General features: G+C 32.0%; 1 protein-coding gene across 1 annotated transcript in view; it reads left to right on the top strand.

Annotated features, from left to right (window-relative positions):
• LOC106473688 (regulating synaptic membrane exocytosis protein 2-like) overlaps positions 1–21,274 on the top strand; it is a 59,481-nt gene that overhangs the window by 25,360 nt on the left and 12,847 nt on the right. The window contains exons 7-14 of the mRNA XM_022403147.1: positions 4,405–4,521; positions 6,247–6,367; positions 12,463–12,527; positions 13,223–13,287; positions 15,698–15,861; positions 16,680–16,773; positions 17,363–17,615; positions 17,939–18,004. Coding sequence (XP_022258855.1) covers positions 4,405–4,521; positions 6,247–6,367; positions 12,463–12,527; positions 13,223–13,287; positions 15,698–15,861; positions 16,680–16,773; positions 17,363–17,615; positions 17,939–18,004 — 945 coding nt within the window. The remainder of the gene's footprint in view (positions 1–4,404; positions 4,522–6,246; positions 6,368–12,462; positions 12,528–13,222; positions 13,288–15,697; positions 15,862–16,679; positions 16,774–17,362; positions 17,616–17,938; positions 18,005–21,274) is intronic.

The following is a 21,274-nucleotide window of genomic DNA, read 5'->3' as shown; positions in this document are numbered from 1 at the left end:
TGCCTTATCAAGGAAACACCTATAACTATAACCTTCTTATCATCCACATCCTTCTCTGACCCTTTTGTTTTCTTCCTTCCAATAGTTTCCCATCTACAGAAACCAAGGGCTGAAATTTGTTGCTCAACAGAATAAGCTCATTATAACTAAATTCACCACCTTTAACCCTAACGGTACTCTTTCTAGCTTCCTGAAAGTCATTGTTAGCTGATGCATCCCTTGCATGTAAAAGCTTAAGCTCCTCCTGAAATCCTGCTGCCATTTCCCACGATCTACAATTTTCTTTATCTATTGCATCTACTTTAATCATGAATGCCTCTAACTTTTCCTCCAACCTATAAACTGTACATAAAAATTGTACATCTTCATTACTAGCTTCTTTAAAAGTATATTCTAGGCCAGATTTCCCAAATAAAACCCACTCCTTTCACCCATTACACCTAACAAACTAGTCTTAACCATTGTATTCATACTGTTATAGCCTGTAAGTGAAAATAATACTAAATACCAAATACCAGTAGGTTATTGTTAACACTGTTACTGTTAAGCCTAACGTTTAAGAACCAATTATATAATTTTATCACTACTTTGTTTTCACACTAAAGTAATGAAGTTTTTTTTTAATTATATAGAACTTAATTTTAAGAACAATATATGTAAAGTTAATAATAAAACGTATTTACTTTAGCCTGATTTATATTATAACCTACCTATATCTATAAAATATAAGCTGAATTTAAACTAATGGATCTAAGTTCAAATAAACACGTTAATTCTAGAACACCAAGAAACAATAAACTAATTTTTAGATTGTATTTATTTAATAAAACAATTGATTTATACATTTTTGCAATTTACTAGTGAGTATGAATATACCTAAGCCTAAAGTATTGCTCCCCAGTGGCACAGCAGTATGTTTGCGGATTTATACTACTAGAAACCGAGAATGGATACCCGTAGTGGGAAGAACACAGATAGTCCTTTGTGTAGCTTTGTGCTTAATACCAAACAACAACAACAACGTAATGTATTTGACAACATTGTTCCTATATCTAATATGATATCTTATTATATCCTCGATGAGACATTGAAAGATGAATCTTCAATTTAATGTATAAAACAACTTCGTCCCGGATAAAAAAAAATCAATATGAAATTTGATGCAATCGTTTAAAGTCTACGTAATTCTTTTATGAATTCATTGACGTAGGCAAATTTCCCTCGCTCTGTCCATCAGTATTTAAATAACAAAATAGTATTTTTTTTAAGGTTACTCAGGTTTATTTAAATTCTCCAGTGTTTCCTTATGCTTCTTATCCACTTGATATTAGTTATCTCGACTAGGTCTAGGAAAATTATAAATCGCTATTGTAAACACATTACATTCGCATAATCGAGATCAATGTATAATGCTATTGTAAACACATTACCTTCACATCATTTGTAATTAAATATTTATGCTGTTGTGTGATGTACATTTCTGAGCTTAAGTATACAGACTCTAAAGCAAATGGTTGTGTAAATATACTGATAAGAGAAGATGCCGTTCCGGTGTTTCGTTATTGATCTTCATAATCGTCCCAAACATTTGTATGTAATCACTTTATGTACCACTAATAAAACAGCACAACTCTTGCCCTCATTTCTGACATTAAAATATTCTGAAACTACGAGTTTTTGTACGGTTGTATCGAGTTTCACCATCTAACCCTTACCGTTCTCCCTAGACTCTTGGGCTACTCTTTTTACCAACGAATAACGGGATTGACTGTCACATTATAACACTCCCAAGGCTGAAAGGTTTGGTGGAACGGGGATTCGATTATTGCGAGTCGAGCTTTCTAACCACCTAGCGATGCTGGGCCGATATACCTTTAAATGTACCTAAACGTTTGTATTTTTTTAATTTCTGAAAATGATGAGGTTGTTTACTTAAGAGAAAAATTAACAACTAAAAACGATTATAAAATTTTTTATGATGCAAATAAATTATCTTCTGCAGTAATTAGATTTAATGCAACCCTGTGTCATTTTTATTTTGAAAGATTAGCGAATTAGAAAATTCCGAATTAGTCGAATATCATATTACGATAAAAATAGAATTCTGCAATAAAAACACCAAGTTTCCAATCCAACATTGGAAGACAGTCCAAAACCTAAGGAATTATGACATTTAATTTGAATACCTTTAGCAATTTTTCGCAATACATATACTTCTAAAATTTGTTCTCACTTCGAACAAACCACTGGTAATATCTCATTCCACAGGATATAACAAATGATTTCTAGCTCAGTATAAATGATACAATGTTTTTAGATGAATAAATCAATTTCCCAACTATAAAAGAGAACACATTTTTCTATTTTAAACTTTAATGAGACAATAGGAATGTGGTCCACTGGGAAAACGATGGCTTGATGAGAAAGAGGGATTCTAAACTTTCAAATAATTCTTAACACTATATCTAAAAGCCATATGTTTCCAAAAGAGAGTCGTAGAAACTTAAAATGTTTAGAAACACTCAAGTAATCAATGTCAAGTACAGGCTATAAATACTTTTAACACTTTTATAAAATCATTAACAATCAATATTTTTCATTTAATTCATTATAGGTTTAAAGCACACAGTATTCCAGAAATGCGTCAACCACGTGAAAATTCTAATGTTCCACACTTATTAGTTTAAAATTTTATTTTCTACATCATTAGAAATTTATCAAAGCAAAATCCACACAAATCTTTAAGGATAATGTTAATATTAAAAATAAAAAGTAAAATATTCTCCTAAAAAAGAGATTATTAAGGAAACTATACATATTTGACTTACTGGAGATGTTAGCTATGAAATACTTCTTTAAAGGTGTTATTTTTCTTTTGGTTTATTTTTCCTAAATAGAGTCGCTGAAAACATTCAAAAAAATACATATCCAGCCCAATCTATCACTAGATTTGCCATCACTCCATCACTATCCCTGTGGAAGGGAAAATCGAGAAATAAGCTAGGTTTTATTTGGTGTTCGATATTATATGTGTGGTGTTTTGAAATGTATGTTACTCACCACGATGAACCTATATATAAATAAAGGATCACTATGTGAATAAAATATATCTGAAAACATCATATCTGTGAAAGGTTTCTACAAATTCAGTGTGTGTTGTTTTAGCGCAAAGCTACACAATGGACTATCTGAGCTGTGTACGCCGCGGGGAATCGAACCACGTATTTTAACGTTGTAAGTCCGTAGGTTTGCCGCTGACAAACCGGGTGATAGATATAAATTTATCGAATAAAGTTTTACTAGTGTGCTGATAAAGAACCTTTTTTTTAAAAAAAAAAGAAAAATCGAAATTTTGACGGATGTTTTGTTAGTTTTTAATTTTAATGGATGTTTTTAATCGCTTATGTTGCTAAATATTCAGTACGGCAAAATTTCCTTTTTTCTGTCTTCGTTGTTTTGCCAGGATGAAATATGTCATGTATTTCAAGTTATTACGGAAATGCAATTTTAAAACTTAAAATCCATTTAGTATTTCCATTAGTTGGAATGTGCCGAGTTTATGTGATTTTGAGATTGTACACTATTGAAAGTTCACTAGTACATCATATTACAGATGAATGAATACAGACTTGTATTTATACACACACACATACACATCAAGTGGCTCAGTATCAAGTCTGAGGGCTTATAAAGAACTTCGGGCGAAGCTCGGATAGCTCATTGTGCAGCTTTGCTCCTAACAACAATAAACAACTGTATGTCAATATTAAATAGTTTTAAGAGTTTCATAAATCCAATCGTGCTAACAGCTCAATGAAAACTCACAAACCCGATGAAAGGTGGGTTTCAGTTTTCTTTTCTTATTCTTTTTATTCCCCGTGTATATATTTCTACTGAACCAACAGTCGTACTATAATTAACATATTAAAAAAATACAGATGTTGATGTATCGTAACAAATACTGTTTTTGTGAAGTAAAAAAAAAGAAATTCAATTAAACTAAATGCCAGAGATAAGAATTTCAAAATGAAGTCAATCATTACTTCGGAGACTTTAATAAGAAACTTTTTGTAAAATTAATAAAGCCAGCAGTTTAATTTTTTATTTCTCTGTTTTGTATTAAAAAAAGCAATGTTAGAATTATAATAATATATTTTACTAATATGCTTTTACGAATACGATATATTTGGCTGCCTAAATCAAAATTGGACAGCTTAATCGATATGAAATTATATCAAGGTATTTTTTTTTTATGAAATTGGATTACTATATACAGGATTATTATATCAACTTTTAGCTACGTTATGTTTCGTGAATTGTATCTACTATATAGGATTACAAGTAGTGAAGAAGTATCATTATTGAAAGCTAAAACATTAGTCTAAACATGAAGTGTTTGTTTAGTCAGGGGATTTGGACTGAAGGTAAAAGGTGGGAAATTTTCTGACGATGGACATTTACATGCTTACATCGCTTGGACAGTTGCTGGTGGATCAGCTGAAAAGAAAGGCTTAGCACAAGGTATTTTGGTATCAACTTTTATATATTTAAAGTAGTTATTTAGCTAAAAATATATGGGTAAGAGCCCTTTCTCAGACTTACCTAAGAGAAGAGTAGAAACAGGATATGATACAGTGCACACACACACATTACATTATCTTAAACAATTTCAATAAAATTTTTAGATCATTCATGCATGATAACAGAAACATCACTGGTGATTTGACGTAAATCTATAGGAAGAAACAATAGTATATTAATATTGTATCTCCAATTGTGAGGCGGTCAACATTTGTGTTATACTAGTCGCTCCTTTGTACATGTTAATACTTCATGTTAAGTATTATTTCATAAACCATATTACTTAACAAATTATTAAAACATCGGCTATGTTCAATATAATAAAAGTAAAACATTTATTTCACGTTTTAACGTTTCTTCTATACAACTGCAGTGCAAGTATATATATATATATAATATAGAGAGAGAGAGAAAGCTTTGCACTGCATACCTTGTCGAAACGTACCGTAATATATACTCTTCACTAGTTGAGGTTACTTTATTTTATCATCATATTAATATGAATTAATTAAATGTTTATATGGCTTATTTCAATCAGTGTCTACATCCTAATAAACGTTTTTAATATACTGTATTTATAAGATACATCTGCTTTGGATGTTGAAATTATCCATATTAGAGCATATGTTCTTTTATGCATTCACTCTGGGATTTTAACGGTGTACTTGACTAAATATTATGGATTCTTTTGCTACAGGTTAATTCAATATTTGGAATTAATTTAAAATCTGGAAACAAATAATAATTTATTAAACCGTCTACACAAGTTAAAGAGTTAATTTTATTAATTCTACAGAAAATTAATAGCATTTTGTATTAGGAGTTGTTTAAGCAAAATCTCCAAATACGCAGACAGGCGTTCAATAGTCTTATTGACGCTCTAGACACAATAATAAATGTTAATGTTTACAGGCTGACTGCCAAAATGTGCAATATGGTGTTTCATCACACGTTATATCCTACAAGTATGTCATATCTTGCGTTCTTTCAGTTCTATTCGTAGAATCGTATTACACTTTAAATTATACAAGTTATATAATTTGGCAAAATAGTAATAATATTAATAATAATCTGCTTTATGCTTACTAATTTGAAATTATAATTGAACATGTGCATGGACATTAGTGTTCGCCATGCTATTATTGGAGTTAGGATATAAAACATTAACGCCATAACATCACGAATATCTCTTATTAAAAACAATGATGTTATTTGTATTAATAAACAAATAAAATTATATTAACCAGTCTTATTTAGGTAAGAATATAATAGAACTAAATCATCTGCTTTATTTATATGACCTTACCAATCTTGGTATTTAAATGATCTTTCTTATAATTCTTTGTGAAGTATTGTTAATTTATATTCTAAGTGTACTATAAATCATTATTAACACTTATTATTATCTCTCATATGTATGTTCATCTTGTTTTAAAAACTACCCCTTCTTTAAGCATACCGTTTCCTTTTCTCTTTTATAATCAAAAACCCAATTTTGTTGTAACAGAAACACAAGAACCTGGTGCTTTCTTAAACTTGCCGGGTATTGCTTAGCCAGGTTAATCTCAAATAGCTCATGAAAGTAAAATGTGGTTCCTTCCTTGATTAGTTTCTTTTGTAATTTACGATGATCCTGTATGTATGTGGTGTGTTTTATCTCTGCAGGGGACCGTGTATTGGAGTGGAATGGAGTTTCGCTGGTTGACAAAACTTATGAAGAAGTGTCTACTATTATCGGGCGATCGCCAGACACGGTTGATCTGCTAGTGGAAAAGGTTGCATGGAGGTGAGTTATTAATGCATCTGAGCACAAAGAGATTTTATTAATGGATAAGCAACACTAGACAAGTGGGACAGCCTTCTAATCAATGTTTAAAGATAGAACTTTATCATTTTAAAACATAAACCTCACTCAAGACCTTCTAAACCTGTCCTCTACAATATGCTCTTTCTAATAGAACTCTTAATAACTTAAATTACAATACGTGCTCTTCTTTTTATAATTTCTTAGAAATAAAAGAGAAAAACTTTGTGCTGTTGAATTTTTCCGAAGCTATGAAACAGTTACATGTCTTTTGTTGAAGTTTGTTTCAAGTTCTTTTAGTACTGTTAGATCCATTTTCAGAAGTTATAGAAAGCATACATATGTCTTGTTGGAATTTATTTCATGTTTCATAGCATTTATATAATAGATAATTCCTAAAATATTTACACAAGTATGTCCTATTAATGCCAAACTTGTTGCTTTTAATAATACAAAAATGAAAACAATTCAAATTTGTCATCGTAATTTGGTAATTACAGCAAAATGTATGAGCACTTGTTAGAAGAAATTAAACACAGAGAAAAGTGATAATTTATTATTAATATATTCTTGCTTACAAACATTTTACGTTCGTAATAATGCCTTTCAACTTACACATATTAATCAATATTTTACACGTTTTTTGTTGGGTTTTTTTTTCAACTGTTACGGCACCGTTTATTTTGGTCAAATGATTTAATCATTATATCTAAATTATCTTCTCTAACGAGTAGGACAAAATTGTCCCTCGGTGGGACAGCGGTAAGTCTTCGGATTTACAATGCTACAATCAGGGGCTCACTTTCCCTCGGTAAACACAGCAGATAGCGCAATATGGCTTTGTTATAAGAAAAAACACACAGAACAAAATCCCCCCCCCCCGGTGGCTCAGGGGAAAGCCTACAGTCTTATAACACTAAAAATCGGGTTGGGATACCCGCATTGGGCAGAGTACAGATAACCCATTGTGTAGCTTTGCACTCAACAACAAATAAATAATAAAATAAAAAGCTACTATTTAATCATTTTTATTGGCTAAGTAACTAACTGATGAATTTTTGGTATCAAAAGCAATGTTTTCTTTGGGGGCTATTATGCTCTGTCCACCTTAGATATCGAAAACAGATTTTTAACGTTATAAGCCCTCATATTTGCTGCTGAACCACCGGTTGGCAAAATAGTAGCAAAATTTCCCGCGGGAGGTGTGACGTTTATTTCTTTGCCTTCACAAGCATGGCGTGCGAGTGCGCTATTGGTAGGCAGTAGCAAGAGGAAATGTTGAAATGGGTGTCTGTCTCTTAAAAATGATAAAATCGTCAAGGTAAGGGCTTAAACCCATCTTGATCATACCCAAGAACCCATGAAAGTCGGGATGTTTTAAAAGTTTTGTTACAGACAGGCGAACAGACACAAGCCACTAATATAGTACAGGATTTTCTTTGTTAAAAACTGTATTATATCATAGTTTAACCAGTTTTTGGATGTTAGTGACATAAGACCGATTTACATTTAAATAATAGATTGTAAGCTATGTAGTGACTGTTATTTTCCATAGCCTAGTATATCATATAATAAAACTAGAGCAATAAGAAATATTGCATACTTCTCCTCCCGCAGTTCCTTTTCCAGATTTCATGCGTTTAGATTGGATAACGTCCAAGTTCACCTTAGAAAACTCGAAAATTCTTCTCAGATCCAAAATGATCAACGATCCAGATCATTTTTAATATTGTGATAAAGAGACTCAATCTTAATGTGCCCATAAAATTTGGTACACTTTACAGAGTTTACCCAAAATAATTATAAAAATTGCTTCAAGGTGATACAGAATTTGGGAGGACATTCCCATACTGATTTCCCATTTTGTGTAAAATTTTCATGTGCATGGTCTATTAGTTTTTGAGATACGTGCGTGGAAATATAGACAGACAGACACATACGCGGACCTGATTGCAGTATCTTCGCTCTCCCTCCCCTCCGGAAGGGGAGCGATAGTAATGAGTAACATATTTCATTCAGCGTGTATAAAAGCATAGCAGTTTCCTCAAAAATACATGATTAACATCATGTTCTCTTATGTTTCCAGAAATTCTCTAAAACGATCCTTGTGCGAGAGTAATAACGTTATTGAAATTTGGAGCTTATGTAGTTACAAGGTGACAACATGCTAGTTTTTTTTTTTTTTTGCTTTTTTTCTTCAAAACAATCACCCCGGTGTGGATTGTGGGACTTTTAAGATTAGCACCAGTTCATAAACACCAAACAATTGGTTACTGTAAAACAATAAGATAATCTTTAATACTGAACAAGTGAAAGATTTGCTTTTGGTATAGCAAGTTTCTCAAACATTATTAGCTTTTTTTCACTGAACACTGAACTTAAACTTGAACGTCTCAGTTATAAACCTCACTCTGAAGAGTAAAATAATCCATGATTTTCACAGTTTCAGAAAATATTTTTACTTTGTCTTTGAAATAAAAGTTGTTTTTGCAATTCTTATTTGACTGATTAGCCTCCGTAAGTAACAATTCATGTTCAACAGAGGTTTATCTACTTAACAGGAAGCAGTAAAGTACTCAGGATTTTGTTGTCTTGTGTAATGCAGCTTTCAAGTTAGTATAAATAATATATCGTTAATTGGCCTGCGTATTCATTTAGTACATTTCTATGAAACTATTTTTTTATATATAATTAACAGCTTCCAACTTAATGTAAAATATTATCTCATTAGTGTTAATCGTGTTACCTTTAGTAGCATATTTAAGATATATGTTATTCTCAATATTAATTCTCAACTTGTTACAAATTTCAGTTTTAAATTGGTGCACAATTATATAAGCAGTTAAACCTTCAAGCCGTTAACCTTAAATTGTGATAATTGGCTGGCAGCTGTGAAACATGAAGACTGGGGCAGCAGGTCTTGGATGAATTTTATATATTTGTTTCTATCCTAAATAATGTGGCGTCGTTCAATTCAACATCTTTAGCCCCCCAGTGACCCAGCGGTATGCCTGCGGACTTACGACGCTAGAAACCGGGTTTCGATACCTGTGATGGGCAGAGCACAGATGGCCCATTGTGTAGCTTTGTGCTTAATTCCAAACAAATAAACAAACATCAACATCTTTAGAGACTTTTCCCCTATGAACATTTTGCAATAATACCCCAGTGGCACAGCGGTATGTCTGCGGACTTACAACGCTAGAAACCGGGTTTCGATACCCGTGGTGGTCAAAGTACAGATAGCCCATTGTGTATCTTTCTGCTTAACTACAAACAAACATTTTGTAATACAATTAAAAGCATTATAGGTATGAAACTCATTAACTGGTAAAAATAGTCCTTCACATCCTAGGAATTCACAAACATTTCGTTAAAAGGGGCTTAACTTTTAGATATACAGAAAATTCCACAGTTTTGCAATGGTCTAGATAGATAGATAGATAGATATTACTCAGAAAACAACGTTTCGAAAAAGTCTTCCAAGCATCATCCACATATAAAATAAATTTTGTGTATAGTACTGATGACGCCAGAGAAATTAATAGGTTGTTACGATCGTGCTATACTCGTACTTCTCTTTCACTTCTTATGTCCATCAACCTTATTCAGTATGTACTTATTCCTATCAGGAATTGACCCTTACTAATGTAAACATAACAAATTGCTGCTTATTACTGTAATCAATAACACATAAGTTAAAAAATATGTTTTGTTTTTCTACTAGCAGCATAATACTTTCTTCCTTCGCCTCTTTCGGTTTATTCATTCTCTCTGTGTTTTCGTTTTGTTTTGGCTTTACATGTAACCAATACGCTCTGTACAATCTATATATATTGTTGAATGAAAATTTAGATTATATTGCAGATTCTTAATGTTGTGACTAATTCAGCTTTAACTAATTTAAAAACCTAATTTGCGATTTTGAAAACATCTTTATCCAGTATTGCCCTGAAAGGAATTTAACAGTTTAGCATTACATGATGAGAACTTTTTAAAGTTTTAAAATAATTTATATATAGTCGTGTAAAAAGCCTAAGCTAACAAAACAATGAGACTTATTTTAGGCTTAAATAATGATTAAAGTATCTGCGACTACAATACATATATATATATATATTTCATATTCCTATTAATTAATTCTCTATGGATTTTTTATACAATATGTGTAAAAGTAGCATTCAGATCTATTTTGTCTTCCAAAATTACTGTCCAGGAAGCCTTTCGTTCAGTAACATAACTAATTAACTAAGCTGACTTAATGCAGTCAATAACAAATCTATATGCAAGATATTGTTACGACAGCGGAAGTCACGCGACGCTGGAAGCATGCGCGCTGGACTTACTAGAACGATCGTGACTTATCGGGGAACCTCACGAATATTCCAGTGTTTGCTAGACGCCCTCTTTTTTAGTATATAAGCCAGCGATAGAGTGATGTGCAGACTGATTGAAGATAGAGATAATTGAGTCAAGAGAACAGTAGGCACCGTAAGTAAAGTGTGTGAATCGCTATGAATTATAGCGTGTGTTTATAAAAGTAGTGAAGTTAAAGCGACTGTGGAAATTCTGTGTATGGCAAAGTTGTATTGAGAAAGAGTAAACTAGTTTTCATTAAAAAAGGACTTGTATCGCTGAAGTTTCTCGGAAAGAATTTCTACGGGAAATTAACAAACAGGCAGATACGCAACAATATGTTTATATATATTGTGTGAAATGTTTAGTGCATTGATGCGACGCACCTAAGGACTAGTTATGAACAATGTAACAAAAAAAAACACAAAGCAAAAAATGTGTTATTAAAGTTACCTTTAATACCTTGTTTAGCCTAAATTACCTTTTAAACGATGAGGAAATTCTTTCTTAGGCTACAGCAATACGTACCGGAGTTTCTTTACTTGTAGTACGTATTCTTAGGCTACAGCAATACGTACCGGAGTTTCTTTACTCGTAGTACGTATTCTTAGGCTACAGCAATACGTACCGGAGTTTATTTACTTGTAGTACGTATTCTTAGGCTACAGCAATACGTACCGGAGTTTCTTTACTCGTAGTACGTATTCTTAGGCTACAGCAATACGTACCGGAGTTTCTTTACTCGTAGTACGTATTCTTAGGCTACAACAATACGTACCGGAGGTTCTTTATTTGTAGTACGTATTCTTAGGCTACAACAATACGTACCGGAGGTTCTTTACTCGTAGTACGTATTCTTAGGCTACAACAATACGTACCGGAGGTTCTTTATTTGTATTACGTATTATCGTAATGCGAATTAGTTAGTTGGTTCCAGATTAAAGATTTGTTTTAAAGATTAATGCCAGGAAAATGTAGAGTGTCCAAAAGCAATCAAAACACTACCATATGAATTTTATCTTGTCTGGACTTGTTCTGTCTTTGCTTTTAAGCGTGTGACAAACATGACATTTATCAACTTATTTCTTAAATATATCGTTGTAGTTTATTGTTATAGTAACGTTAAGGTATTTATTTTCATAACTGTCCGATAGATAAAATAAGACTTATCTATATTACATTTACACGGTAATTGAACATGAGGCTTAACAATTAATAACTGATTCTTTTATTTCAAAAAGTTGTTAGCCTCCCGAAAGGTCAGTTTATGGACTTACAATGCTACAATCCTTGGTTCTATTCCCCATAGTAGACAGAGCGCTCCAATTATGGAGCTTTTGCTCCAAAACAAACCAAAAAAAAAAGTACAACAAAGTCTTTAAAATTGTCCTTTTATGTCTTTTTACTCTAGAAAACGTCTTCGTAAAATACCTAATGAACGTCTTGTTACTGTTTGTTTTTTATCAAGAGACTAGAATTATCATAAGATACCTAATGAACATCTTGTTACTATTTGTTTTTATCAGGAGACTAGGCTTATCATAAAATACGTAATGAACATCTTGTTTCTGTTTGTTTTTTTATCAGGAGACTAAGCTTATCGTAAAACACCTAATGAATATCTAATTACTGTTTTTTTTTTTTTTTTGTAATCAGGAGATTGAGCTTATCATAAAACACCCAGTGATCATCTTGTTACTGTTTGTTTGTTTTTTCATCAGGAGACTAAGCGATCAACTAGGAAGTGTTTCAAGTCCACAACTCAAACATGCAAGTCTTAAAACAGGTACAATTGGGAAACGTATTTCATCCATATTGATTTGTACCTAAAGTGAACGTTGACGTGAGCGAGGTTACGTGCCATTAAAATATTCGTGACACGCACTACTTCGCTCACGGCAGATTATTTATATTCCAGACAAACCTCTGTTGGTCTATTATTTGAGATTAAACCAAAGTTAAGTAAACCCAGAAAACGCTCCTCAGCATTATTCTTCGAAATGTTAATGGAAGTTTCGAGTTGTTGCTGACACAATGTTTGTTGTTGTTGTTATTTTTTTGTGCATGTGGTGGGGGGTCTTAAATATGTTGGAAGCTTCTCTATAGATATAAAGAGTCGAACCAACTAATATCATACAATTGTGTTTACGTAAGGTATTCATAGATTTGTGTATTAAAACCACTATTTTCTTCTATTCTTGAAGATATCCATAACTTAGTCTGATTATACATTCTCTAAATATATATATATATATATATTTGCATGAAGCACGTACGTATCTTTTTCTTGGTAAAGCATAAAGTAAAACATGTAAGGACGAAGTAGGCGTTATCGATTTACATGAGCTCAAATTTACCATATAGCCCCATGAAACATAAACCGTATTTTCTTCTGTTTCTTGTCAGCTGTTCTTTTTTAGTGTGCTATGAATGTCTGGCTAAGATACTATATGTTTTAATAAAGCTATTTATATTCTCTAGATCATGATACCAAAACCGACGTCTATTCAACTTCTCCAACCAGAAGGAAACTACCCAAGACTCCTGTAATTGTTCATTAATGTATTTGTATATATAAAAGAAAGTGGGGAAATGTATATATATATATATATATATACATATCTTTCGTAAACGTCGTATGCTTATCATTAATAATACAAAAAGTGAACATTGTATGGTTGGTTTGTTCGTAATTAAGCCCAAAGCTGCACAATAGGCTATCTGTGCTCTGCCCACCACAGGTATTGAAACCCTGTTTCTATCGTTGTAAGCCCGCAGACATACCGCTACGACACTTCAAAAAACAGCCTGGACACGGCATTTTGTTGTCGCCAAAGATCATAAAAATATAGTCAGAAATAATACGTTAGCGAATGCGACGTTTAAAATCATCCAAAAATGTTCAATCGATTTGTTTGTTTTTAAGTACAAAGCTATACAATGAGCTGCATGTATTCAATCCACTAAAGGTATCGAAACCCGGTTTTCATCCTTATAAGCCTTGGAACTTACAGCAGTGCCACTGGAGGGGGGAGGCTGCTCAATCAGGTTCAGAACCGGTGCTGTGCGTACGAAGTTGCTGTCATGCTCTTTAAATCCAATTTAACGAGTGCATAGGATTATTGCTTATCGTCTTGAAAAACAAAACAAAACAAACCTGCCCATTCATCATAGTAAACATGTCTAGCATCGTCAATATTAGAGTACCCTATGAGTGTTGTTTACTCTTCTTGCACTGTTAGAACAACACAGGTGCATGATGGAAAAATCTAATGTTCAGCAGGATGGACATAGGAGGGCATAGTAAACATGTCTAGCATCGTCAATATTAGACCACTCTAAGAGTGTTGTTTACCATTCTTGCACTATTAGAACAATACAGGTGTATGATGGAAAAGCATTAGAGTACCCTACGATTATTATTTACTCTTATTGCACTATTATAACAACACAGGTGTATCATGGAAAAGCATTAGCGTACCCTACGATTGTTATTTACTCTTATTGCATTATTAGAACAACACAGGTGTACGATGGAAAAGCATTATAGTACCTTACGAGTATTATGTACTCTACGCAAATTCCAGCAGCTATCATTATTGGAACAACACAACTCCTCATGTGGTATCTTCCATATTTTACTAAAGTGCAGTCTGGGTAAAGCACCGCTGAAGCCATGCTTTCCGGTTTTCATCTGAGATAAAAGATCTTCGGTATAGCTTGCAATTAGTATGTGAATTTTTTAAATTATTGATTCACATGATAAGAAAAAAGACGGTCAAATCCTGAAACAGCAGTTGACAGTCATAGCTCTTTTTCCTTTTGACAGACGTCCCTTGGAATTACTATTGTGGACAAACACTGAAGACAAACGTTTTTTTGTAACAATCAGTTGAAAACAAAATCTCATAAATGTTTTTTGCTTGGTTTTAGAACAAAGCCACAAAATAGGGTATCTGTTGTGTCCACCGCGGGGAACTGATTTGTTTGTTTTTGAATTTCGCGCAAAGCTACACGAGGGCTATCTGCGCTAGTCGTCCCTAATTAAGCAGTGTAAGACTAGAGTGAAGGCAACTAGTCATCACCACCCACCGCCAACTCTTGGGCTACTCTTTTATCAACGAATAGTGGGATTGACCGTCACATTATACCGCCTCAACCGCTGAAAGAGAGAGCATGTTTGGTGGGACAGGGATTCGAACCCGCGACCCTCATATTGCGAGTCGAGCGCATTAAACACCTAGCCATGCCGGCCCACCGCGGGGAACTGAACCCTATATTTTAGCGTTGCAAGTCCATAAGCTTACCGTTGTCCCAAGATCAGGACTGGCTCTGATAAAGATACTTTTGCTAATCAGGCAACTATTGTCATACACCGTTGAAGGTCAGAGAAATCACATATCTTAAATATTGCCTTGCAAACTTACTGTGATATAGAAAAAGTTCACTTGCTCACCCGGCAATCACATGAACAATCTATTTTGCACATGTGATTAAATGCAGTATTGCACTAATGTGCACGAAAGGCTCTAACAAAGTGAACAGCCAGGGTAATAATAAGTGAGAAGATAAAAAAGTTGACCCAAAATTATTCTTATCAATATACATTTCTGAATAAATAATTACATAATGTATTGTATTAGATAACGTAATCCTGAGTATATAAATTTTCCATCTGCATTCTTGAGCCTGTAACAAACACTTTAAGACATATGAGATCAAAGTTGGGTTAGTTCTACATTAAATTACTCATATCACAAACAATATAAAAATTATTTTAATCCTTTAAATATGTGAAAAAACAAACAAACGTGAGTTCAGTTACTATAAAAATTAAATTAACTTTATATAAAATTATATAATTAGCTTCTATAATGTAATTACGAATATTCTGTTTCTTAATATATACGTTAATATTTACAGAATGTTACTCATATTAGTATATTTTTTATTCAGAATGACAATGAACAAAGAGGTAGAGTCCAGGTTCAGATACGATATGATCCAGATGACAGTAGTCTGGTAATCACTCTTCTTTCCGCAAGAGGGCTCCAATATTGTAAAAATTATTCCGGTAAACTACCTCGTGCCTACGCAAAGGTTCGATTGGTGCCTCAATTGTAAGTTTAGATATAGATTGTTTTAATTAAGAATTCGTTTTTATTTAAAAGTATTTAAATATTTGGTAAACGTTACCAAAGTGAGTCCATGTTAGATGATTTGAAACAAACTCAAACCTGAATATATTGTGACAATAATTGACATGTGCAGTTAAAACTCTAAATCCTGCTCCTAAAACGTTAAGTTTATATTTGATTTCTTACTCCTAAAGAGTTAATTTTATGTTTAATTTCCTACTCCTAAAGAGTTAACTTTATATTTGATTTCCTACTCCTAAAGACTTAACTTTGCATTTGATTTCCTACTCCTAAAGACTTAACTTTGTATTTGATTTCCTACTCCTAAAGACTTAATTTTGTATTTGATTTCCTACTCTTAAAAAGTTAAGTTTATATTTGATTTCCTACTCCTAAAGAGTTAAGTTTATATTTGATTTCCTACTCTTAAAACGTTAACTTTATATTTGATTTGCTACTCCTAAAAAGTTAAGTTTATGTATAAATTTGCTATTACTAAAAAGTTAAGTTCATATTTGGCTTCCTACTCCCAAAGAGTTAACTATATATTTAATTTTGTACTCTTGAAGAATTTTTTTTTCAAAACCAGAATTAACTTAAGTTTATAAGTAATGCCTCATATCAGTTTATTATTATATTTATATCAATAAATATCCACACATCAACTATATATATATATATATATATAGCAATGTGTGTATATGATTGTATAATATTCCTTCAATATATTTTATGTTAAAGTGTTCAAATTCACTGCTTTTTTGCATATAAATCTGAAATAAACAACTACTGTATTTTAGAGGATTTCCATCAATGAAAACCCGCGTGGCTGAGCCCGGTTCAAGCCCTAAATGGAATCAAACTTTTATTTTTCCTTCAGTGTCATCCGAAGAGGTAAGGAGTAAAAATATAATTGAAATGGAAAATCGTTTTCTTAGTCACTCTTTTTTACCAAAACATCGTCATATTATTATTTCCAGTCTTTCTAAACACAAAATGACATCTCTCTATCTTTTTTTAATATCTTGGTTTTTCATTTTGTTACGAATTTTAGGTTTGAAGAAATTACCAAAGAACCCACACATACATATAAGGAAAGGGGGTATAATTAAGAGTAAAAAACACAAAATGCGACGTTTTTGTGGCACAATAAAAGGTAAAAATTTTATTACTAGCTATAGCCGAATAGTTTTGGTTACACAGTAAATGTATTATCGAAACTAGTCGGCTATAACTAATAATAAAGATTTTACCTTTTTTTGCTCCAAAAAAAATGTCGGATTTTGTGTTTTATGCTCTTAAAATAAAAGCACAATATACACTAAAGTATATTGTAAATAAGGTATAATTTTATTATATATATATATATATATATATGTATTAACGGTTTAAGATATAACTTCATATGATAGGTATGTAAGAAAAGAGAAGGAGTAAAGCATTAGTTATATGTTATATCATTGTTTGTTCTATTATCTTCTAGCTTGCCACTAAGACGTTAAATATCACTGTTTGGGATCAGATTTCATCTGGTGAAAAAAGGATTTTAGGCGAAAGCCAGATTATTTTACGATGCGAAGAACTCCAAGAATGTCCCGCGTGGTACTATCTGACCTCTCTCCAGATGGCGCCCATGAAACGGTCTAGAACATGCAGTATGTCTTCTGATGACTTGGCCCAAAGACAATTACAACATAATGGAACGAATCAGATTATCTGCTTTCGTTCTTATTCTGGTAAACTGTTTAATATACATTTGCTGATTTTTAATTCACCAACATCAACTAATAATTTAATACATTTTTATTGATAACTTGAAATTGAAGAATTATAGCGTATCGAAATATGTCATTATGAACATTACTTTAAATTCGTTGTGAGAACGAGAGATGTAAATAAAAAATAAGAGATAATTAATAGTCTATCTAGTAAAAAAATTAAGGAATAGATATGAAATTAAAAGTGTATAAAATCATTGTACTATCTCGCGAAAAATATAGTAATTCAAAACCTAATTTATATGGTACATTGGAATAAAATATCAATTTTCTTTTTTTAGATGGGAAAAGTTACTTAGACAGAAAAGAAGAAAGCTTAGTGAAGAACACATCTATGGACTCTTCTTGTAAATTATGCATACTTTTCATTAGGCTAATATTTTCAAATGCCATGAAGCTGAAAAGTACCAAACTCTATCTTAAGTTATTGGGTTTTCCAGACTTAACTCTTTTTTTTTTTACCGGAGGAGGATCATAAATGTCATTTAAGAAGCAATAGAATCTGCAGACTTAATTTGAGTTTCTAAAAATGGTATACAAATTAGTAATTATGAGTTTTGAAATTATTTATTAAACCACAGTTATATTGTTATTATAGTATAATTTAACTATTATAGTGTACGATCATATTTTGGGACTTATATAAGGTTGTGGAATTGGATATTTGGCACTAGTGCTTGGATGCTTGACACTAGCGCGTACTCTTTTAGTAGCAAAGCGTTTAAGAGCATATTAAATGTGTTTTTTTTTAAGATTACCAACCCTTAAAGCAGTATTTGTTAGCTATAAGTTTTAAATGAATCAAAATTACCAATTATAAATATTTAAAAGGTGTTTGTTTGTTATTAAGCACAATGAGCTATCTGTGCTCTGCCCATCGCGTGTATCAAAACCCGAATTTTAGTATTGTAATCTCAGAGACTTACCGCTGAGTCACCGGGGGGGTTATAATAACATGTAAAAAATGTGATGTAGATACACACATTGAATGCCATTTAAACGATACATGATAGTAATAGAACATTTAGACGATTTAATGTCTTGCGAAGATTATATAATTTGATATTGTATAAATTATTTCAAATGTCATAGATGAGAAAATTAAAAAGATCGTTTTCCAAGTGCGGTTTGCATTTTCGTGCAATAAAATATTTTTCAACTTTAAAAAGTTGTGTTGCTTCGAACAGTCAACAAAACGTAATTTAATTCGCAATATGAATGCAATATTAGTTTTTCAACTATAGTTTTGCAACTATAAATTAGCTTTCGAACCCTTCTCCAAATCAAAATGTTTAGGAACTTTTAGTCCTATGATTTTAGCAGAAACGTTATTGTCCTAGATATTGTCTACTGTGAACGTTTCAATATATCTATATTAAAATTCTTCGCTAAAATTCTGATGTAGAAAAACATCTTTATCTTTGATTCAAAATGCTGTAGAAAGGGAACACGAAACTATAGTATGTGATCAGTGCAGGCGAAAATCTGATCCTTGAAGACCAAATATTTTAATACTTTGATGCTAAAGAGGATTAAATCACTGCCTTCATAGCATCAAATATTAATAAATTCACACATTTTAAATCATTTTGAAAGCTTCCTCACAAATTAAAAACAATTTAAATACAGGGACTTCATAGTTTCTTTAAATCCTTGTTAGCAACTGATTTTGAGAAGAGACTTAAATATTAAGCAGATATGTACAAACAAACTAATAAAACCTAAGCCTCTTCAAACGCAAGATTACAGTTTGTTCTCTTACAGGAAATGGAGGTTAAATTCACCAGAGTTACACAAAAAACTTAATCTTATCTGTAGACTTTCTTTTTCCACATTGATGATTTACGTAGGCATTGGTGTAGCATTTATGTTGTTAATAAATTATTATGTTCTAAAAATAATTATAGATTCGTCTTTAAATGAAAGTTTCATTATTTGTCTTTAGTTACTTTTAAAGACCGATAATTTTATTCCGACTTATATTTTCTCTTCAAGAAGAAATAATTTCGAATAAAGTCATTTCAACTTTAGCAATTCGAGAGTAGAATAAATTTAAATATTTCCTAATTTTTAAACCAACGGCGTACCTGCGTTGTCTATGTGACTTCTGATCAAAATGTTCCTAAATTCCTTAATGGGAAAACTTGGTTTTAGACAGTTTTTTTCAACAAGTATGTAGAAGAACCACCATTTCATATCCCTATTTATACATATAATTTTTTTAATAATTCAATCCTCTTGTAACTGAATAATTTTATTCTTTACACAAATTGAACTAAAGTTGTTGTAGTTTTGGTGCAAAGAAACACAATGCGCTATTTACATTCTGTTTACCGCGGGAAATTGAACCCCAGATTTTAATGTTGTAAGTCCGTAAACTTACCGCTGGCCCACAGGTGGACAAATTATTTAAAGCTCATGAATACTTTTCATATCTGTTGTGATGCCGAATAAAATAAACTTTTATTTTTCTTGAAAAATAATCTTTTATAAATTCACATGATTTGATGATTAAATTAAATGTAATTCTACATCCTACTCGACTCGTTTTGCAACTATATGCCTTTTCGTCACTGAATATGCTCGACCTTCCAGGTGTAGGAGCGATATAATATGACAGTCAATCCCACTATTCGTTGGTAAAGAGTAGCCCAAGAGTTGGCGGTAAGTGATGTTGACTAGCTACCCTCCCTCTATTTTATCACTTCAAAATTAGGGACAACTAGTACAGGTATTCCTCAAGTATCTTTGCTCAAAATTCAACAAACAAAAACAAAATTGGTCGGAAGGTGTTTTACATTCTATTACATCTTAAACAACTCTATATTTACAATAAAATTTGTGTCCCTAAAGAGAGAGAAAGAGACTTTTTGGTAAATAACTTGGTATCTAACTGAAGAATATTAATCATAATCCTTCATTTTCAGCTGTAGTAAAAAATAAAGCTTTAGATAAGTAGATGCAAATTCGATACCTTAAATTATATTTTACATAGAGACTTTTCTTATATTTAACTATGAAGTGGATTCATACTAAATACGACCCCAGTGGCTCCGCGGTAAACTTTATGGTCTATAATGCTGAATTTTGGGGTTAGATCATTGCAGTGAATACCACGAAAGTAGTCTATTGTGTAGCTTTGTGCTTATAAAAAATAAATAAACTTGCTTAATATAAAACTTAGCTGCCTCCTAGTTAGGTATAATTCGACTTACATCAAATCTGTTATGATCGTTTTACCTGAATTAGTTAGACTCCTAATTAAGTTATACCCATTCATAAGTTATAATCATTTTTATAAAATCGGACTGCTGTTGGTCAAGTTAATTAAATTATCTACAAGTTACCGAACCAAACTAACAAAGTAAATCGTAGAGGGGAATAATTTCTACAGGTTGCTTGACCAATAGACAAATTAGAGATTGCCAATACAAAATCTTCGAACATCTAATAGGTAATTCGATGACGAAGAACCCACTTTGAGACTAATAATGGCTTGAATGGATAATGAAGGAAAACTTTAATATAAGTTTAACATAACAGCAAATGTACAACGTTTCGACAATGTTTTGTCATCATCAGGGACCTGATGATGACAAAACCTTGTCGAAACGTTG

This window comes from Limulus polyphemus, unplaced genomic scaffold, assembly GCF_000517525.1.
Source record: "Limulus polyphemus unplaced genomic scaffold, Limulus_polyphemus-2.1.2 Scaffold133, whole genome shotgun sequence".
Taxonomy (NCBI): Eukaryota; Metazoa; Arthropoda; class Merostomata; order Xiphosura; family Limulidae; genus Limulus; species Limulus polyphemus.
This window is presented reverse-complemented; position numbering and strand designations above follow the sequence as displayed.